The sequence below is a fragment of the Petaurus breviceps genome, unplaced genomic scaffold (genome assembly GCF_028583685.1).
Source record: "Petaurus breviceps papuanus isolate PSGF00001 unplaced genomic scaffold, PetGlider_PUasm1.0 229, whole genome shotgun sequence".
Classification (NCBI taxonomy): Eukaryota; Metazoa; Chordata; class Mammalia; order Diprotodontia; family Petauridae; genus Petaurus; species Petaurus breviceps.
The window spans coordinates 16,892,822-16,914,917 of record NW_027185903.1 but is presented as its reverse complement, the minus strand read 5'-3'; the positions used below and the strand labels follow the sequence as shown (position 1 = coordinate 16,914,917).

At 38.4% G+C, this 22,096-nt stretch overlaps 1 protein-coding gene across 2 annotated transcripts in view; it reads right to left on the bottom strand.

Moving 5' to 3' along the window:
• The window catches only part of PDE8B (phosphodiesterase 8B), a 357,883-nt gene that overhangs the window by 129,255 nt on the left and 206,532 nt on the right, over positions 1 to 22,096 (bottom strand). For both annotated transcript variants that reach the window (XM_069096276.1, XM_069096275.1), the window contains exon 3: positions 9,360 to 9,550. In XM_069096276.1, coding sequence (XP_068952377.1) covers positions 9,360 to 9,550 — 191 coding nt within the window. The remainder of the gene's footprint in view (positions 1 to 9,359; positions 9,551 to 22,096) is intronic.

The window sequence follows — 22,096 nt, the reverse complement described above, 5'->3', positions numbered from 1 at the left end:
GATGTTCCCCTATGTCCTATGTACAAAACCAGGCTATAAGTTACCTAAGATCTCGGGCACAAAGACTGCCAAAAGGTTTGATGGTAAAGAAGATGAATTGTAGGATCAGCTCTAACTTTCATAGAAACTAGTAACTTGTTCATTACTCTCTTAGACAGTCAATTCTGAGGGCCCAGAGGTATTTGCCTTCACTGAGCAGTTCCAGATTTTGAAAAAATTTCTTTTCACTCAGGAAATCTTACCTATATCATGTTCCATTTTCTTGGGACCCTGTTCTTTGCTTGCAAAGGGTGAGGGTAGGGAGGGTACTCAGGGCATGGAGAGAAGGAATAGTTGGATGATCCAAAAATCTCAGTATGTTGTTCAGTCCTGTCTGACTTCTCGTCAACCCATGTGGGGTTTTCTTGGCAAAGATACTGAAATGGTTTGCTGTTTCCTTTTCCAGCTCATTTTACAGATGAGAAAACTGAGGCAAACAGGGTTAAGTGACTTGCCCAGCATCACATAGTTGGTAAGTGTCCAAGGCCAGATTTGAATTCATGAAGTTGAGTCTTCCTGATTTCAAGCCCAGGGCTCAGTTTACCGTGCAACCTTGCTCCCCATTGTGTTAGTGAATACTAATGGGTAAGGAATGTATTGAATAGGGGACAATACCTTAGTTCAAATGTGTTACACTAATGGGTGGAATTCTAGGCCAAAGGAGAAGAACTTTGGAGGGAAAGAGTAGGCGGGGTGTCTTGTGTTGTCTCTCAACATCATCTAGGAAATTTCCTATTCAACCTCCCTGTGAATTTGACTTTACTAACATGTATTTACTTATTTGTCTATGCTTAGCATGTTCAGATATATCATAGAAATAAAATGAAATCTTTCCTAATGAGAGAATTCATTAGTAGCAAACATTTTAGTGAGACATGTACCCCACTATCTTGCCCATAGCCTACAGAAAACATCTGAAAATTCTGAGTGGTATGGTTTCCTTCTTTTTTTTTATTTTTGGAGGGCAATTGGGGTTAAGTGACTTGCCTAAGGTCATACGGCTAGTTTTTGTGGTAAGTGTCTGAGGCTGGTTTTGAACCCAGGTACTGCTGACTCCAGGGCAGGTACTCTATTCACTGTGCTATCTAGCCACCACTATGGTTTCCTTCTCATCCTCAATTCTGCTTATACATATATGACAATGCCTTCTTTCCTGACGTTCAAAGAAAAACACAAAATCTTCCTGTAAAAAAAAAAAAAGCCTGGCTCCAATATTCTGATCACTTCCTATTCATTTTCATGACTATTGGAACTTGTACCATCTAACTGTGGACTGAAGTTAAAGAAATTTATAAATCCATCTGATAATGAAGGTAATGAGGATTAGAAAAAATTAATATGTTTAGTTGAAAGCATGTCCATGCTACCTTCAGAAACTTGAAGAAGAATAGTGTGTAATGAGATTGGAAAGAATTTCATCGCGTGCAGGGACAGGCTGGGAAGCGATGGTGCGAGCCTGTATGGGCAGGCCAGGAGGAGGCCTGTTCAAATAGGGGGGCAAGTCATCCCACCAAACACAAGGGTCACTACCAGGCCAATTACCAAAGGGCTGGGACTGGAAAGAGCACAGTAAGAATCAAATGCAGGGCCCTGGTCCAGGACAGCAAATACTCCTGGGACTATCATTCCATAGCCCAGAAATTTAAAAAGCCCCTATCAGGACCTCCAAGGACGAAGATGGCAGAGTGAACCCCGGCTGCTCCAGACACGAGGCCCGACCCCCCCCCCCCCCCCCCCCCTCCCCCCCCCCCCCACACACACACACACACACACACGCTGAAAACATAAAACCCTAAACAGTAAAGGCTTGGGAACCCTAGAGGAAGGGTGTGGCTAGGGCCCTGCCTCAAAATGGGTAGAAAGCAGACTACAAAGACTCTGGAGTCCTACTGTCCTCAGAGGGAGGAACCAAACTCAGAGGGAAACAATGGTGACCACACCCACAGCTGAAACATCCACAGTGAATGGGTCCAAAGCACAGAAAGTTCTTCTAGATGAGCTCAAAAGGAAATTTGAAAACCCAATGAGAGAGATAGAAGACAAAATGAATAGTTCTTTTAAAATCAAAATTGCAGAATTAGAAAAACATTATAAAGAAGAAAACAGCTCCTTAAAAAGAAAAGTGTGTGATATAGAAAAGGAGCTACAAAAACTAACCAAGGAAAATAATTTGCTAAAAACTAGAATCAACCAAATTGAAGCAAATAACTCTATGAGGAACCAAGAATTAGTCAAACAAAACAACAAGAATGAAAAATTAGATAAAGAGGTAAAATATCACAATGGAAAAATAACGGACCTAGAAAACAGATCCAGGAGACATAACCGAGAATCATAGGCCTACCAGAAAATCATGATGAAAAAATAAGCCTGGACAACATTCTCCAAGAGCTCATTAAGGAAAACTGCCCTGAGATACTAGAACTTAAGGGTAAAATAAAAATCGAGAGAATCCACTGGACACCTCCTGAAAGAGATCCCAAAATGAAAAGTCCTCAAAATGTTGTGGCCAAACTCCAGAACTACCAGGTAAAAGAGAAAATACTTCAAGTGGCCAGAAAGAAACAATTCAAATATTGAGGAACCACAGTGAGGATCGCACAGGATTTGGCAGCCTCTACACTGAAAAATCGGAGGCAGTGGAATACAATTTTTCGCAAGGCAAAAGAGCTCAGGTTATAACCAAAGATCACCTACCCAGAGAGACTGAGCATATTCTTCCAGGCAAAGAGATGGTCATTCAATGATATAACAGATTTCCAGACCTTCCTGATAAAAAAGCCAGAGCTCAATGGAAAATTCAACCTCCAATTATGAGATGCAAGACTGACAGAGAAAGGTAAACAATGATAACACACACACAAACACACACACACACACACCCTGTTATTTAATAAGAGCAAACTTTTTTATAGACAAGTAGAGGGTATGAGTATAAATTACCCTCCCCCCCAAAAAAAAACTTATCAAGGGATATAAAGGGACTGCAATGGAAGAAGAAGAATGAATGAAGAGGAAAAGGGTAAATTATGCCACACAAAGAGGCATAAAAACAATATAGCAGAGGAAAAGAAGGGAAGGAGATGAGTATTATAGGAGCTTTTCCCTCATTGGTTCTGTTGCAAGGAGGAAATAACACAACAAGTTAAGCATAGGACTCTATGGAGAAGAGACAAAAAACATCATAATAGAGGGAAAGAGGGGATGGAGAGAAGTTTCGAATGAGATTTGTTCCTGTCACTCTTGGTGCAAAGAAGAAATAACATACTTCATTAAGTATAAACATATCCTACAGGCAGTAGGAGGGGGAAAGGTCTACGAAAGGGGGGGTGGTTAGTAGGGAGGGAAGAAGTAAGGGGGAAGGGGAAGAAAAGGGAGGGGGGCAGATAAGGGAATACTAAGGGAGGCAGTGGTCAAAAGAAAAACTATTAAGGAGGGGAAGGGAGAAGGGGAGAAAAAAATATAAGCATTAACAGGGGAGGGAATAGGATGGAGGGAAAGAAACACATAATAATAATAACTGTGAATGTGAATGGAATGAACTCTCCGGTAAAATGGAGGCAGATAGCAGAATGGATTAAAAATCATAATCCTACAATATGTTGTTTACAAGAAACACATCTGAAACAGAGGGATACACACAGAGTAAAGGTAAAAGGCTGGAGTAAAATATATCATGCCACAGCTAAAGTAAAAAAAGCATGGGTAGCTATCCTTATCTCAGATAAAGCAAAAGCAAAAATTGATCTAATTAAAAGAGATAAGGAAGGAAACTATATCCTGCTAAAAGGCACCATAAAGAATGAAGCAATATCATTACTTAACATATATGTACCAAGTGGTATAGCATCCAAATTCCTAGAGGAGAAAGTAAGGGAATAAGAGGAAGAAATAGATAGCAAAACTATACTAGTGGGAGACCTTAATCTCCCCCTCTCTGAACTGGATAAATCCAAACTCAAAATAAATAGGAAAGAAGTTAAGGAGGTGAATAGAATTTTAGAGAGGGTAGTTATGATAGCTCTCTGGAGAAAACTGAATGGGGATAAAAAGGAATATACCTTCTTCTCATCAGTACATGGCACATACACAAAAATTGACCATGTACTAGGACATAAAAACCTCACAATTCACTGGAATTCAAAGTTTTAAAAATCAAATATTCAAATATATATGTATATATATACTATTATTAATATTATTTTATGTGTAATTGGGAAATAAGATATACAGGCACTGAGGCATAGAGATCCACTGGAAAAGTTGAAAGGGGTATGGGAGAAAATATGGGAGAGAGCATATTGGAGGAGGGGATATCCTGTGGGAGTGCTATTTTGGGGCAGTGGGTAGGGAAAAAACGGGGAGAAAATTTGTAACTCAAAATCTGGCAGAAACGAATGATGTAAATCAGAAGTTAATAAAGCGTTAAAAAAAAGAAAAAAAACCCTCACAATTCAGTGCAGAAAGACAGAAATAATAAATGCATCATTCTCAGATCATGATGCAATAAAAATCATATGCAATAAAGGGCCATGTAAAGACAGACTAAAAACTAATTGGAAATTAAATAATTTAATCCTAAATAATGAGTGGGTCAAACAAGAAATCAAAGAAACAATCAGTAACTTCATTCAAGAGAATGACAACAATAAGACAATATACCAAAATTTGTGGGATGCAGCAAAGGAAGTTCTTAGGGGAAGTTTTATATCCTTGAGTGCATACATGAATAAATTAGAGAAAAGAGAGGTCAATGAATTGGGCATGCAATTGAAAAAACTAGAAAAAAAAAACAAATTGAAAATCCCCAATTAAATACTAAATTAGAAATACTGAAAACCAAAGGAGAAATTAGTAAAATTGAAATTAAGAAAACTATTAAATTAATAAATAAAACTAAGAGCTGGTTTTATGAAAAAAAAAACAATAAAATTGATAGATCCTTAGTCAATATGATAAAAAAGAAGACCAAATTATGAGTATCAAAAATGAAAAGGGTGAACTTACCACCAATGAAGAGGAAATTAAAACAATAATTAGGAATTAATTCACCCAGTTGTGTGCACATAAATTAGACAATCTTAGTGAAATGGATGAATATTTACAAAAATATAAGCTGCCCAAATTAACTGAAGAGGAAGTAAATTACTTAAATAACCCCATCTCAGAAAAAGAAATCAAACAAGTCATCAGTGAACTCCCTAGGAAAAAATTCTCCAGGGCCAGACGGATTTACTAGTGAATTCTATCAAACATTTAAAGAACAATTGATTCCAGTACTCTTCAAACTATCTGGGAACATTAGTGAGGAAGGAGTCCTACCAAATTCCTTTTATGACACAAATATGGTACCGATACCTAAATCAGGAAGAGATAAAACAGAGAAAGGAAATTATAGACCAATCTCCCTCATGAATATAGATGCAAAAATTTTAAATAAAATATCAGCAAAAAGACTACTGCAACTTATCACAAGAATAATACACTTTGATCAGGTAGGATCTATTCCAGGAATGCAAAGATGGTTTAATATTAGGAAAACCATCAGTATAATTGAACATATCAACAATAAAACTAGCAAAAACCACATCATTATCTCAATAGATGCAGAAAAGGCTTTTGACAAAATACAACATCCATTCCTATTAAAAAACCTAGAAAGTACAGGAATAAATGGAGCCTTCCTTAAAATAATAGGTAGCATCTATTTAAAGCCATCAGCAAATATTACATGTAATGTGGAGAAGCTGGAAGCATTTCCAATAAGATCAGGGGTGAAACAAGGATGTCCACTATCACCCCTCTTATTCAATCTGGTACTAGAAATGTTACCAGTAGCAATTAGAGAAGAAAAAGAAATCAAAGGAATCAAATTAGGCAAAGAAGAGACCAAGCTATCACTCTTTGCAGATGATATAATGATATACTTAGAGAATCCTAGAGAATCAAGTTAAAAACTACTTGAGACAATAAATAAATTTGGCAAAGTTGCAGGATATAAAATAAACCCACACAAATCCTTGGCATTCCTATACATTTCTAATGAAATTCAACAGCAAGATTTAGAAAGAGAAATCCCATTTAAAGTTAATGTAGACATTATAAAATATTTGGGCATCTACCTGCCAAAACAAACCGAGGACCTATATGAACACAAGTACAAAATACTTTTCACAGAAATGAAGTCAGATCTAACTAATTGGAAAGACATCAATTGCTTGTGACTGGGTCAAGCTAATATAACAAAAATGACAATTTTACCTAAATTAAATTATTTATTTAGTGCCATACCAATAAGTTTACCAAAAAACTACCTTATAGAGCTAGAAAAAATAGTAACAAAATTCATTTGGAAGAACGTAAGGTCCAGAATATCAAGGGAATTAATGAAAAAAATGCCAGGGATGGTGGACTAGCTACACCAGATTTTAATCTGTACTATAAAGCAGCAGGACTCAAAACTACTTGGTATTGGCTGAGGAATAGAGTAGTGGATCAGTGGAATAGACTGGGTACATGAGACTCAGCAGTCAATGACTCTAGTAATCTACTATTTGATAAATGCAAAGATCCCAGTTTTGGGGATAAGATCTCACTTTCTGACAAAAACTGATGGGAAAACTGGAATATAGTATGGCAGAAACTGAGCACAGACCATTATCTAACACCATATACCAAAATCAAGTCTAAATGGGTGCATGATCTAGGTATAAAGACTGATACTGTAAGCAATCTGGGAAAGCAAGGAATAGTTTACCTGTCAGGTTTGTGGAGAGGAGAAGACTTTATGACTAAACAAGAATTAGAGGGCATTACAAAATGCAAAATGGATAATTTTGATTACATTAAATTGAAAAGCTTCTGTACAAACAAAGCCAATGTAATCGGGATTAGGAGGGAAGTGGAAAATTGGGAAAGAATTTTTACAACCTATGTCACTGATAAAGGACTCATCTCTAAAATATGCAGAGAACTGAGTGAAATCTACAAGAATACAAGCCATTCCCCAATTGATAAATGGTCAAAGGATATGAACAGGCAGTTTTCAGAGGATGAAATTAAAGACAATTATAAGCATATGAAAAAATGCTCTAAGTCACTATTGATTAGAGAAATGCAAATCAAAACAACTCTGAGGTACCACATCTCACCAGTCTGACTGGCTAAGATGACAAAACAGGAAAATGACAAATGCTGGAGAGGATGTGGACAAATTGGAACACTAATGCATTGCTGGTGGAGTTGTAAACTGTTCCAACCATTCTGGAGAACAATCTGGAATTATGCCCAAAGGGCTATAAATATTTTCATACCCTTTGACCCAGCAATACCACTTCTAGGGTTGTATCCCAAAGACATCACAGAAGTGGGAAAAAGACCCATATGTACAAAAATATTTATAGCAGCTCTTTTTGTGGTAGCAAAGAATTGGAAATTAAGGGGGTGCCCATCAATTGGGGAATGGCTGAAGAAGTTGTGGTATATGCATGTAATGGAATACTATTGTGCAATAAGAAATGAGGAGCAGATGGACTTCATATTTACCTGGAGAGGCTTATACGAACTGATGCTGAGTGAGAAGAGTAGAACCAGGAGGAATTTGTATACAATTACAGACACAACGTATGTGTGACGACCAGCTTTGATAAACTGGACTCTTCTCAGCAATCCAGAGTCATAAGTCAACCCCAAAAGACTCATGATGGAGAGAGATATTTACATCCAGAGAAAGAATTGAGTTTGCACCCAGATTGAAGCAAACTACCTGCCCTTTTTATTGTTTGGTTTTGTTTCCTCTTTCCCATTCTTCATTCCATCTGGTACAATCCTTCTTAATAACCTAATGCCTAATGTGAAAGTATTTGCAGATACTATACTTGATTGTATGCTGCCATGGTGGAGAGGGGGAAAGGGAGAGAAAATTTGAAACTCAAGGAATTGTGGTAATGAATCTTGTAAACTAAAAGTAAACAAAATAGTACAGACCAAAAAAAAAAAGAATTTCACCCAAATATTGTATAGGTATATTTCTAAGTACACAGGGTATTACTTCATTAAGGGGAAAAAATTTAAACATATTATTTAAAATAGCTTTTCCAGTTTGCTTTATAAAAGGTCATTCTCTGAGAGTCAGGGGGCTGAAACAAAGGAATAAAGAGTCACCATTTTGTAGTGACTTTTCTTCATTTGTGAATACTTCATTATGGTACTGAAAGACCCTAACAAGTAATTTTCCTGCCTTTAACTTTACTTGCTTAATTTTGTAAAAATTCCCAGAAGCAGATCTGACTCCTGAGATAGAGTTGATGCTGGTCTCCTAGCTTCATTAGTGAATTGTTCACAGCCACCTCCCAACCATCCCAGTTCCAGACTGAATTATTTCTTATCCTTGGAACATACTTATAAACATGAGTAACTTTTCTTCATTGAGTCCAAATACTTTTGAAAATAGGAAAGTAGAAGCCTTGGGTAGCCGGAAAATGAGAAGCAGTACTGCTTTGGCTAATTTAGTATTAAACCTGCTCTATGATGGAAGCCATCTATAGCAAGCAAAGGGAAAAGGGCATTTCTAACTGATCTGATCCTTTTCAAAAATTTTATTTTGTTGGTGAGGGAGCAATGGAGACTAAAATATCTCATTTGAATCTTAATTCCACCCAAAAAGTGAGAATTTTGTAGCTATCAATACCTTCCCTGAAATGTGATAAATGACTCTGTGGAGTCACAGAGTATTCCAGGGCAGTAGGGTCAAACTCAAACAGAAATGGGGCCTCTATGGTGTATATAAGGATCCCTGCATAATGACTTAGAAAACCACATATGAACATTATCTATGTTTTACTGTATTTTTATTTATTTTAAAAATATTTTCCATTTACATTTTAATCTGGTTGACTCCATCACACTCAGAGTGGCAGTCTGTTATCATTTGGAACCTGACATTTAAGTGTTGTTTAAATTTTAGAAGTAGACCATGAGGGGCAGCTAGGTGGCGAGTGAATAGAGCACTGGCCCTGGAGTCAGGAGCACCTGAGTTCAAATACGGCCTCAGACACTTGACACACTTACTAGCCGTGTGACTTCGGGCAAGTCACTTAACCCCAACTGCCCTCCAAAAAGCAAAAAAAAAAAAAAAAAAGAAGAAGTAGACAATGATAGGGCAAATTTGTAAGAGTCCCTATAAGACTAAGAGGAATCTGTTGTAAATACCAACAAAACATTTAGGAATATTTTTGGGTGAATCTAATTAAAGCATAACAAGAATCATATGAAGCTGTTAAGTGCTGATATTCATTAGGCACATGAAACTGACAAATTACCTGCAGACAGCTTCTGCATCAAAGTGTTGGTCTTGTCTGTGGTCGATTACAATGATTTCATGGTGCTTATCTAAAAAGCACTCGAGGGCAGATTCTGGAGTTCGAGCAATATTACATCTGTAGCCAGCTCTGTCACAGGCCCACCAGAACCCATCACTTTGACTGTCTTCCTTTGCAAAAATCAGCAAAACCTGAAATATAAGGAAAATGTCATTCCCAAAGCAAATGGACAAAATGATTATGCTTAGAGAAAGCTTTAAAAACATAGACTCAAGTATTTTAAAACATTTTTCCTAATTAGTTCTGTTTGAGGAGAAATTAAAATGCTAAATTGACAAGAAAACTTATCAGTGTGCATCTGCTATCATTTTCATATATTAAATGACATACTTCCAATTCTGCTTCACATTCTTCATATGTATAACTACATAAAGAATGAATGTAATATTGGGATTTCTCACATGTTCAATTCCAAAACGCATCTTACGTGTTAAAAAGGCTAGCCATCAATACAAAATTGTGTAAGTAGATTTAGAAGAAGGCTTTAACATTTGCATTGTTCCTTTTTCTGTTTTTATAAAATTTGATATCCAGAAGCCCCAGCAATTCATTTCACACATTAAAACCTCATCACACACAAGCCATGTCTTGGTTGTATCTTCTGGGGGTTGTGAGTGAGTGCAGGCAGAAGAAGGATAGGGATGGAAATAAGGATAAAAAAAATTTTAGCTAATAGTAAGTCATTTATACAGTAAAACCACATTTGAAAAAAGTCCCCCTCCTCACCAGTTCTGAACTATTTGTATTTCAATATCAGAATGTATGTTTTAAGTAGGTATAAGAACAGAATGCCTGTGGGAGTTGCTTTGAAACTTGCAAAGACTATTATGTAACAAGTTGATACTGAAAAGTTGTACGCTAGTTGACAGATGGGTGGAATATAGGCAGTCTTAAACCTGAGACAAAGTGGGTGGATCTGGGAAATCTTCTAAGCTGGGATTCTGGTCATTTGTAGGGATACTGTAGATGAAATAAGGAGTAGGAAGCATGAAGACAGTGGAGACAATGCCTACCAACAGAAATGGGAAATGGATTCATGGAGGAACTTTGCACTGACGACATTCACCAAAAGACAAAAGCAGACAGCCTAAGTTAAAAGTCAGGATTGGTTGCACGGAGACATCTGAGGTCCCTACGATAACTCAGGCAGGTAAAAGACAGAAAGGAACATCCTGTAGGTACTAATGTAAGCTCTTTAATGACAGACACTGTCTCACTTTGGTATTTACATCCCAAGAGTTGGGCACAGTGCATGGCACATAGTCGGTACTTAATAAATGCGTTAATTGTCTATTATTAAGGGAAAATACAAGGCCTATATTTGGAACAAGATGGTAGGAAATCAGAGACACAACAGGATTTCTTTAAAGTCCGCTGGCTTTAAGGATCTCAGGTCATTGTAAGGCATTGAAAAACTTTAAACCTCAAGCAGCTAGCATTAAACTAGGTATAGTTTGTTACAGGGTACAGGATACACACCAGTGGCATCCTAAACTTTCCTCTGTTTTCCTAAACCAAGGCTTCCCAATGGTCATGAGCATAATCTCAAAGGTTCAGATTCATTCATTCAAAGCAGTCACTGTGCCACCAAACTGATCATGATTTAGCAGACAAATGGGCAAGAAAACATACTTTCATGCAAGAGAAAACAGCTGGAGAATGCTATTGCCTCCATCTTCCAAGACACTCTGACCAAGACAAGACCTAAAAACATTGAATGAAAAGGTTCTGGAGAATAGGGATAATTTATAGATAAAACAAAATTCAACAAACTTTAGATACACACAGTTTTCATAATATAAGTACCATGGGATTTGAGAACTGACCATCATTCTGGGATTTGTAGTTCAGCAAGACAGTCTTGAGAATGACTTCTCAAGGGATGGGATAGGAGAAAGGGAGAGAGAGACAGAAAGACAGAGACAGAGAGAGAGAGACAGACAGAGAGACAGAGACAGACAGAGAGACTCAGAGAGAGACAGACAGAGACAGACAGACAGACAGAGAATCTGGAGCTCAAAAAATTAAAAAAAAACAAATGTCAAAATTGTTCTTATATGTAACTGAGGAAAAGAAAAGAAAAAATGAAGAAAAGAACAAAGAAATAAGGAGCCATTTTTTTCTTTTATCTTCCATGGATTGGAAATAATCTCTATTGAGGTTATTATATAATATGAAGTTATATTATATATAATATGAAGTTTAACCCAGTCATCCTCTCTTGTGGTTCACATAGCTCCAAAATCCCACCTCCTCCCTGAAATTTTCCTGACAAAAATCAGATCTTTCTCATGATCTCATTTTATCTACCACTCTCTAATGTGCATTTCTTCTATTGACTGTTTACAACATACATTTCTTTTTCTTTTGCTGGGGGTAGGGGTGTGAGGGTGGGGCAACTGACCTCTAATTTCATTAAAATAGGAAACTCCCAGGTAAGGAAACTCCATCTCCCAATGCAGATGGGTACCTGTTCTGCAATTTCTAGTCTCAGAGATTTACCTGAAGTACCGGACAGTGACTTGCCCAGGGTCACACTGCTAGTATGTGTCAACGAAAGGTCTTGAACCCAGGTCTTTCCTGACTTCAAGGCTGGCTCTCTGCCCACAACATCAGGCTTCCTTTTTAGGCTGTAACAAGTACTATTCTATCAATCTGTTGTTTCATTCATTAAGATTTACTAAAAATTCTTGGCTGCAACATTCTTATACTTGCTTGGCATAATTTTGTCTGCCCCAGGTGGCAAGCTCTATAAATTAAGTACCAACTCTATACTTAGAAATGCATCACATATTCACTATATTATACCTAGGTACATTATTAATTTTTTAGTCTCATTTCTTCATCTTACAGAAAAGAGAACTAAGGCATGGAAAGGGGAAGGAAATTGAGGCAGGACCCTAGACTTGGGGTCAGAAAGACATCAGTTCATATCCCATTTCAGATGCCAACTAGTAGTATAACTCTGAGAAAGTCACAAAAACCTCTCTGTACCTCAGTTCCCTCATCTGTAAAATTAGAGGGTTGACTGGGAAGACTTACATGAACTGATGCTGAATAAAGTGAGCAGAAACAGGAGAACATTGTACACAGTAACAGCAACAGTGCACAATGACCAACTTTGTAAGAGTTAGCTCTTCTGAGCAATGCAATGATCTAAGACAATTCCAAGAGACTCATGATGGAAAATGCTATCCACATCCAGAGAAAGAACTACGGAGTCTGAATGCAGATCAAAGAATATTATTTTTCTCTTTCTTGTTTTTGTTTTTTATTTCTCGTGGTTTTCCCCTTTTGTTCTGATTCTTCATTCACAACATGACTAATGTGGAAATATGTTTAATATGATTGTGCATGTATAGCCCATATCAGATTGCAAGCTATCTTAGGGAGGGGGGAAAATTTGGAACTCAGAATCTTATAAAAGTGAATATTGAAAACTAAAAATGAATGAATGAATAAATAAATGAGAGGGTTGAACTCTATGGCCTCTAAGACCTTTGTGAAACTAAGTGTGTGATCCCATGAGCTTACGTCCAAAACCAGCAAGTTAGAGAGTGGAACTAGTCCAAGGGGTAGGGAACCTGTGGCCTCAAGGCCATGTGAAGTTTGGATACAGTCAAAGGGCTGCACTTGAGGACCTAGAGAGCCACATATGGTGGAAAACTGTTAGGAACCCTTGGGAAATATCCCTGTAGATACAGAAACAGAAATGCCCAGTTGGGATTTACACAGTGGTTTTAGACTGTGGTGGTGAGAAACTGTGTCATAGTGGATAATGGTTGAGATCTAGCCTGTGGACCAGAAAGACCTGGGCTCTAGTCCTGCCTCTGACACATACTGGCTTTGTGACACACCCTGGGATTTCGAGCTACAGAAAAAAAAAAAGTGCCCATCTATACTGGAAGTGGGAGTTTCCTCACTTGGGATTGTTCTATGCTAAGGAAATTAAAGATCCAGTTCCTACTCCCTATTTACCTTTAAACACAAAGCAATCTAGATAATTTGAGATTAGGACACCATTTTGAACTATTTGTCAACTAGGAAGATTGGAAGGAATAAAGGAAAGAAGAAAGAAAGGAAAGAAGGAAGGAACAAGCATTTATTAGACACCTACTATATCCCAGGCACTATACTAAGTGCTTTACAAATATTAACTCATTGATCCTCCCAACAACTCTGGGTACTAAGTGCTATTATTATCCCTATTTTACAGATGAGGAAACTGAGACAAACAAAGGTGAAGTGACCTGCTCAGAGTCACACAGCCAGTAAGTGTCCAAGTCCAGATCTGAACTCAGGTCTTTCTGACTCCAGATACAGAGTTCTAGCCACTGTACCACTTTTCTGCCTTTGAAATAAATGCAAAGATACTGATAATTCAACTTTGCCATAACAATCTTTTTCTTAAAGATCATTTGGAGCTCAAGATTTAACATACATCCAGCTCAAATGATTTTTTTTGCCTAAAGTAATGTTTTCTTAAATGCCAGCTTGCTAGAAAAGAAACTTAAGTTTTCAAAATAACCTTTAATTGCTTGCTTGTTACATGGCTTAAAATTTCACCCCACTAACACAACCCAGTGGCTGTGAGCCAGCACCAAGTACTGAGTGAATAGGGTAAAGTCTCACACTACGAATGAACCTCTCTTCCCCACTGTTTGTTGGCCTGTATTTACAAGATCATCACTTCTTGACTATGTCAGAGGAGGAAAGTAATGAAAAGGGACCTGACTGCAAGTGAATACCTTAAAAGAAATGAAAAGAAAGAGTTTGCAGATGCCAAACATTCTTTAGAAACATTCAAACAATTCAGAAGGTAGACACAATGTCAAATTGGATTAAATGTTTTTGTCAATGAGAAAAGTCAACAGTCTGCTACTTTCTGTAGCCATGGTATTACCATGAGAAATTTAACACAAGGCCAAGGATTCAGACAAGGTGACACCTCTTTTGTCCTGCCCAAAACTAGATGAATTATTGAATTGCAAACAATAATTTCAATGATTAATGTTTCCATGTCATCACTGAAACCCACTATTTGTCTAATCCATGCTAACCTATGCAGAGAGTCACATTGAGTTTCATATTGATAATTGTAACAAATAATAATGCTCTTACTTGCTTTACAAAGTCTCTTTTAAATGTAGCTGGACTCCATTTTAAGGAAACAATAGAAAAATATGAATATACAAAGCAGATGAATGAAAGGGCAAATTATTTATATTCTAAATAATTCACCAAAACGATTCTTTATGTAACATTTAATTTCCAATTTATAAAAATGTTAAATACTGTCCATGAATTATATGAATATATAAACATATACATATATAATTGATATATAAACATGTATATCGATATATAAACCTACACATGTATATGCACGTGTATATATACATACATATATATACACACACACATACATACATATATATGGAGAAAGAGAGAGAGAGAGAAAGAGAAAGAGAGAGAGAGGATCGTATGCTGTAGCTGATAGAGACCCAGCCTCGGGGTATAATAGATATGAACAATATGAACAATGTGGCCATGGGCTGCTCATTTAACCTTTCAGTACTCTGTCAAAGCTGTCTGAAATTTTTAGTGGTAGAACAAATGCTAATCTGCATTGTCAGAGAGAGTTTCCTCATCAGAAAGTCCCTTTGCCAATGAAATCATAGGTCTGGGGGAAATGGTTTTAAGTCATGTAAACCTACAGTCTTCAAAAAACTGAAAATGAATGTCAAACTGAAGACAAGAAATTTATGGTGGGTGAGAGGAGGCTTTAATATATAACAAGTAAAGAATGATGAAGAACCAAATTAAAGGATATCATCAAAGAAATGTATGATAAAAAAAAGTTGGTTTGGTCACCCGATGAAAGCAAGGAATAACCAATGAACTTTACTGGTATCGTCCTGAGTCAAAATAAAATAAGGAAAGCCCCTAGCATCATGAGTGGGTCCAGAAGACAGATCTCCATGGGTTGAAATCGGAATCATTAGAGGAAACATACAAATTGATGAAATCAATGGATTTGAGTGTGTGACTTTGTATGTATATGTGTGTATATTATATGACACATTTATTCACTAACTTTGGGTGTCTCCCAACATGCTCTTCTGAGCCCTCTCTTTTCTTTCTACAGCCTTTCATGTAAAGAACTCATCTCCCATGGATTCAGTTATCATGTCTATGAAGATGACTCCTGTATCTATATATCCTTCAGCTGTAGTCTTTCTTGAGGTCCAGTCCTACATCAATACTTGTCTACTGGACATTTCAAATTCTATGTCTTGTAGGCATCTTAAACTCAACACATCTAAAATAGAATGCATTACCTTTCTCCTTAAACTTATCTCTCTTCCAAACTTCCCTATATCTGTCAAGGGCACCAGCATCCTCCCACTAACGTTGGCTCTGGGTATTATCCTTCAAACCTCATTCTCAGACACCTAAAAAATTAATCCATTGCCAAATCTTATCACTTCCATCTCTACGATATTTCTTGTGTCTGTTCCTTTCTTTCTACTCACATGCCACCATCCTAGGTTAAGATCTCATTACCACTAGGTAATCACTAGTGGTAATCACTGGTGCTGCTCCTGGCTGGTCTCCTACCTTAAGCATCTCCATACTCCAATCTATCCTCTACACAGCTGCCAAAGTAATTTTTTCTAAAGCACAGGTCTAACCGCATTACTCAATCACCCCCAGTGGCTCCCTATCTCCTTATCACCTTGAGGATCAAATATACAGTCTTCTATTTGTATTTAAAGCTCTTCACATCCTGGTCCCACCCTACCTTTCTAATTAGTAAACATTACTCCTCTAAGTACATTATGATTCAGCCTCACACTGCTGCTCACACAAGACTTTTTACTTTTGTACTGACTGTCCCATATGCCTTTTCCCTTCTGTTCTGTCTCTTGGAATCTTTGGCTTCCTTAAAGACTCAGTTCCAGTGTTATCATTCAGTGAAAGTCCCTCCAGCTACTAATACCTTCCCCTCCAAGGTTGCCTTTGGATTTGCATTGTGTATGTGTACATGTACACACACACACACAATATGTATATACATATATGTGTATACACATATAAATGTGTATATGTATATGTAGATGCATACACATGCATACATACATATAAATGGATAGAGTCTAGAGATGGACCTATGATTTCATTGGTATAGGGGAATAGCAGATGAGGAAACTCCCTTCGCCAATGCAGGTTGACACCTTCTCTTCAACTTGGAGTGTTAGAAAGCTGCTTAGAGCATTGAGAGATTAAGTGATATGCCCAGGGTTATACACAGCCAGTATATATCAGAGATGGTACATATTCTGTATGCATAAAAGTTTTCTTTTGTTATAATATAAGGTCCCATGGTAAAGTGGATGAATTGAAGTACTGGGCTTGGAATGAGGAAGACTCACCTTCATGAGTTCAAATCTGGTCTTAGACACTTACTAGCTGCATGACTCTAGGCAAGTCACTTAACCCTATTTACCTCAGTTTCCTCTTCTATAAAATGAGCTGAAGGAGAAATGGCAAACCACTCCAGTATTTATGCCAAGAAATCTCCAAATGGGGTCACAAAGAGTAGGACATGACTGAAACAACTGAACCACAACAAACGAGGTCCCCCAAGTGAAGACAGTTTTCCTTTGCTTGTCTCCTCCATGCCTAGTGCAATGCCTGAGACATAACAGGTGCTTCATAGATGTTTGTTAATTGATGACATCCTGCTTATCTTTTAAAATCTACTCATATGCCATCTCCTCTGTAAAGTCAACACTGAGTCTCCATTCCTTCCCTCAATCTGAAAGTTATAGGTCCCTTATCTAATCTCATAGCACCTTAATTTTCTCATGTGTTATCTTAAATCTCAATATATGATTATCTATTGGATGTTACATTCGACTTAGTTATAATGTAATTATGATGTACATGCCTTACCTTCCCCTATTATAAGTTCCTCGAAGATATGGCCCACAGCTTATTTATCCGTCTTTCTTGTTCTATTACACAACATTAAATACAAAGGTGCTCAAGGGGTATATAAAAAACATCCTTCTCTGTTGTGGAATACTTATTTTTAATGAATTTGGGATATTAAAAATAGAAGCGTTATCCTTGGTTTCATGACATTTATTTGTTTACCCAATACCTTATTAACCACACTGCTATGGATACCTTTTTGAAAAATGGACTGAGTTGGAACTGAATGGAGAAAAAGTCCAGTCCTGGCTCCCTATTTGCTATATAGCATACTTGCTAAAAACAAAATGCTGAAGGGAATTTTCAGGGACTTGACAACTAACATAAGCAAAATATACTGTGTGCCTTGCTTGAGAAAAATGCCTCATTAAGGACAAAGATAACTCACAGAATAAGGATGCTTTATTTGGTTTACCCAATGCTAGTGAAAGAGCAATGATGAGGGAAAAAAAGAAGAAAAATTATAGACAGTCTAGAGTGGAGTCTGAAGCAGGGAGAAGACATTTTCTTACCCAAACAGAGCTGAACTGCAACAGGAATTTGGGTTTGGTTCAGAGAAAGTGCAAGAGTATACATAACCACAAGGTTTTTGTCTTAGAACTACAAAGCCTCTCAGTAAGTCATCTGGCCCTTCTTGCTTCTAGTCAAATCTTTGTCCGAACTTTCTTAGAACTTCTAATTTTGAAAGCAATGTCATCATATTATTTCTTGGGGGTGAGGGAGGTGGAATGAGAGTATAAAGCAAGGTCTACAAATGTCTTGAAATCATGGCACTTAATCAAGTGTGGGAATAATCAATAAATAAGCATTTATTAAGTACTTATTATGTTGCAGACACTGTGCTAAGCCCTAGGGATACAGAGTAAAAGCGAAACAAAGCAAAAAACAATCCCTGCCTTCAAGGAGCATACATTCCACACATGTACATATGTAGACCAGTACATATAAGTGAAACCCAAAGTAGACACAAGGTAGCCCTAGAGGGGACGGCAATGGCAGCAGAAGGAGCAAAGAGGAAGAGAATGACAAAAAAATTTTCATTGCTCTTCTTTCTGTCAGCATCACCAGTATTTAATTATCACTCCAATATACATGTTGTGCTACTGGATACTGGACAAACCTCTCAGAGTCATTCACTCTTCAAAATAATTACTCCCCAAGAGTGGAAGCTGCAGTGGCCCTGGACTGAAGCTACACTTTTTCTCTGCTGTCATCTCAGATTGTTGGTGTTGTTTGTTGTTCAGTTGTTTTGTTCAGTTATATCTGACTCTTCGTGACCCTATTTGGGGACTTCTTGGCAGAGATACTGAAGTGGTTTGCCATTTCCTTCTCTAGCTCATTTTACAGATGAGGAAACTAAGGCAAACAGGGTTAAGTGACTCACCCAGAGTCACACACCTAGTAGGTGTCTGAAGTCAGATTTGAACTCAGGAAGATGACGAGTCTTCCTGATTATCGGCCCTGCATTGTATGTCCACTATACTATTAGCTGACCTCATCCCACATTAAAGATCTTTTAAAAAAAATTTTAGCTAATTTTGGAAACAATAAAAGAAAAATCTGATCCATTCCACCAAATGTCCATTCATTGGGTCAAAAAAGCAATAGAGCTGTGGGGAAAGGGCACAGCGGGACAAGCACTGACCCGGGGTCAGAGGATCGAAGTTGAAATCCTACCTCTAGGGGCAGAGCCAAGATGGCATAATAAAATCAGGAACTTGCATGAGCTCACACTCCAACCACCTCCAATACCTGTAAAATATGACTCTAAACAAATTTTAGAGCTACAGTATCCACCAAGTGACAGAGAGAAACAAATCTCCTGCTGAAGGCAGCCTAGCAGGCCAACATGAGGGTCTATTGCACCAGGCTGGGGGCTGAGCAGTCCTGCATGAGCTGCATGAGCCCAGAACCAGGGTGGTGCCAACCAGTGGCCCAAATTGGCCTTAGCAGACTTCAGGAGAGTGAATCACTGGCAACTGTGGCAGTTTCCAGATTTCTCGACTCATAAACCCCAAAGAGAAAGTAAAAGGTCAGTAGGGAACTCTGTTGGAACAGGGTGATGGAAGAACGTGATCTTGCCCCTGACCCTGGGGTGAGAGGTGCATGTTGGCGTGGTGGTTACACGTGGCTGCCTCCAGAGCTCCTGGCCTGCAGATCATGGTGGGGAGAGGGGGGGTACCAAGCAACTATTCAGAGGGTAATCGCTCTTGCTGTGACCTGCTTGGATCTGGGTTGCTGTCTTGGGTGGTGGTCCTGGGGTGAGGAACACCCGGGTGCTAGAGCTTGTGATGGCTATAGAGAGGGTGCTTTTCTCATACTTCTAACAAGTGCTAAAACCCCAGAAATTTGGGACACAGCTCTCTCCACTCTGGAAATAGAGTTCTACTGTGGCAAAGAGCTCAAAAGCTAAGTAATTGGGTAGCAGGAGGAGCAAGAAGAGGAAGTGCAATCAGACTTAGATTAGAATAGAATCCTTTTTTGGGGGACAAAAAGGATGAAAACACGGAACTAGAAGAAGACAACAAAGTCAAAACTCCTGTATCAAAAGCTTCCAAGAAGAATATGAATTGGTTACAGGCCATGGAAGAGTTCAAGAAGGATTTTGAAAATCAAGTAAGAGAAGTGGAGGAAAAACTGGGAAGAGAAATGAGAATGAGGCAAGAAAATCATGAAAAGCAAGTCAACAGCCTGACTGAAGAAAATAACCTCTTCAAAAATAGACTAACTCAAATGGCAAAAGAGGCTCAAAAAGCAAACAACGAGAAGAATGCTTTAAAAAGCTGAATTACCCAGAGGGAAAAGTAATTTCAAAAACTCACTGAAGAGAATAATTCCTTCAAAATTAGATTGGAGCAAAAGGAATCTGATGACTTTATGAGAAATCAAGATACTATAAAACAGATTCAAACAAATGAAAAAATAGAAGGCAATGTGAAATATCTCATTGGAAAAACCACTGACATGGAAAATAGATCCAGGAGAGATAATTTAAAAATTACTGGACTACCTGAAAACTATGATCAAAAAAAGAGCCTAGAAATCATCCTTCAAGAAATTCTCAAGGAAAACTGCCCTGATATTCTAGAACCAGAGGGAAAAATAGAAATTGAAAGAATTCACTGATCACCTCTTGAAAAAGACCCAAAAATGGAGTAGAAACAGGACCTCTGCGTGGCTCTGGCTCTCACCACCAGGCCCTATCCATGTGAAAGGGGACCCTGAACAAACTTTGGAGCTACAGAACCCACAAAACGACACAGAGAAGCTAACCTCCCACTGAGGACAGCCTGGCAGGCCAGCAGGAATCGGCCAGTGCAGTGTTCTGGGAGCCAACCCCAGCTCCAAGCTGAGGTTATAGCCCCAGGGCAGGCCTGACCAACAGCAGGCTGAAGGGACTCCAGATCATCAGCAGCTGTGGCGATCCAGAATTATTAACACATAGATGTTAAGGACAAAGTGAAAGGTCAGTGCAGTGTGGACTTTGGGACCCAGTAGTTGGGAGTGCATTGGCTTCTGCCCCGGGGCGGGGGAAGCTGCTGAGGGCTGTGAAGCAGCCACATGGCAGCTTCAGTTCCTGGACTGCAGAGTGTAGGGGGACCAAATGACCAGTCTGAGGGGTAATCGCTCTTGCTTTACCCTGCTTGGATCTGGATTGCGGTCTAGGGTGGAGGTCCTGGGGTGTGCGACCAGTTTGCCAGCGTGTGTGGATGCTTCAGAGAGGGTACCAACTAATATCTCCGGCAGCTGAGAAAACCCCAGCATTGGTATGAAGCTCCCCTGCCTGGTATCAGAGTCCTACTGTGGCAAAAAGCCCAAAAGTCTAGTAATTGAGTGGCAACATGACCAGGCAAAGGAAACAAACCAAGCAAAGCAATCCAACATTAGACTCCTATTTTGGGGACTAAAAGGATCAAAGCATGGAACAGTAGGAAGACAGTGAAGTTAGAACTCCTGCACCAAAAGCTTCAAAGAAAAATACGAGTTGGTTACAGGTCATAGAGGACCTTGAGAAGCAGATAAGAGAAGTGGAGGAAAAATTGGGAAGAGAAATGAAAATGATGCAAGAAAATTACGAAATGATAGTCAACAGCCTGACTGAGGAAAATAACACCTTAAAAATTGACTAACCCAAATGGCAAAAGAGGCTCAAAAAGGCAATGAGGAGAAGAATGCCTTAAAAAGCCTAATTTACCAGATGGAAAAAGTATCTCAAAAGCTCACTGAGGAGAATCATTCCTTCAGAATTAGATTGGAGCAAATGGAAGCTAGTGACTTTATGAGAAATCAAGATGCTGTTAAACAGATCCAAACAAATCAGAGACTAGAAGGCAATGTGTAATATCTCATGGGAAAAAACACTCACCTGGAAAAGAGGTCCAGGAGAGATCATTTAAAAATTATTGGACTACCTGAAAACCATGATCAAAGAAAGAACCTAGAAATCATCCTCCAAGAAATTCTCAAGGAAAACTGCCCTGATGTTTTAGAACCAGAAGCCAAAATAGAGGTTGAAAGAATCCACTGATCACCTCCTGAAAAAGATCCCAGAAAGAAAACTCCTAGGAATATTATAGAAAGGTTCCAAAATTCCCAGATCAAGGAGAGAATATTACAAGCAGCCAGGAAGAAACAATTTGAATATTGTGGAAACACAATCAGGATAACACATGATC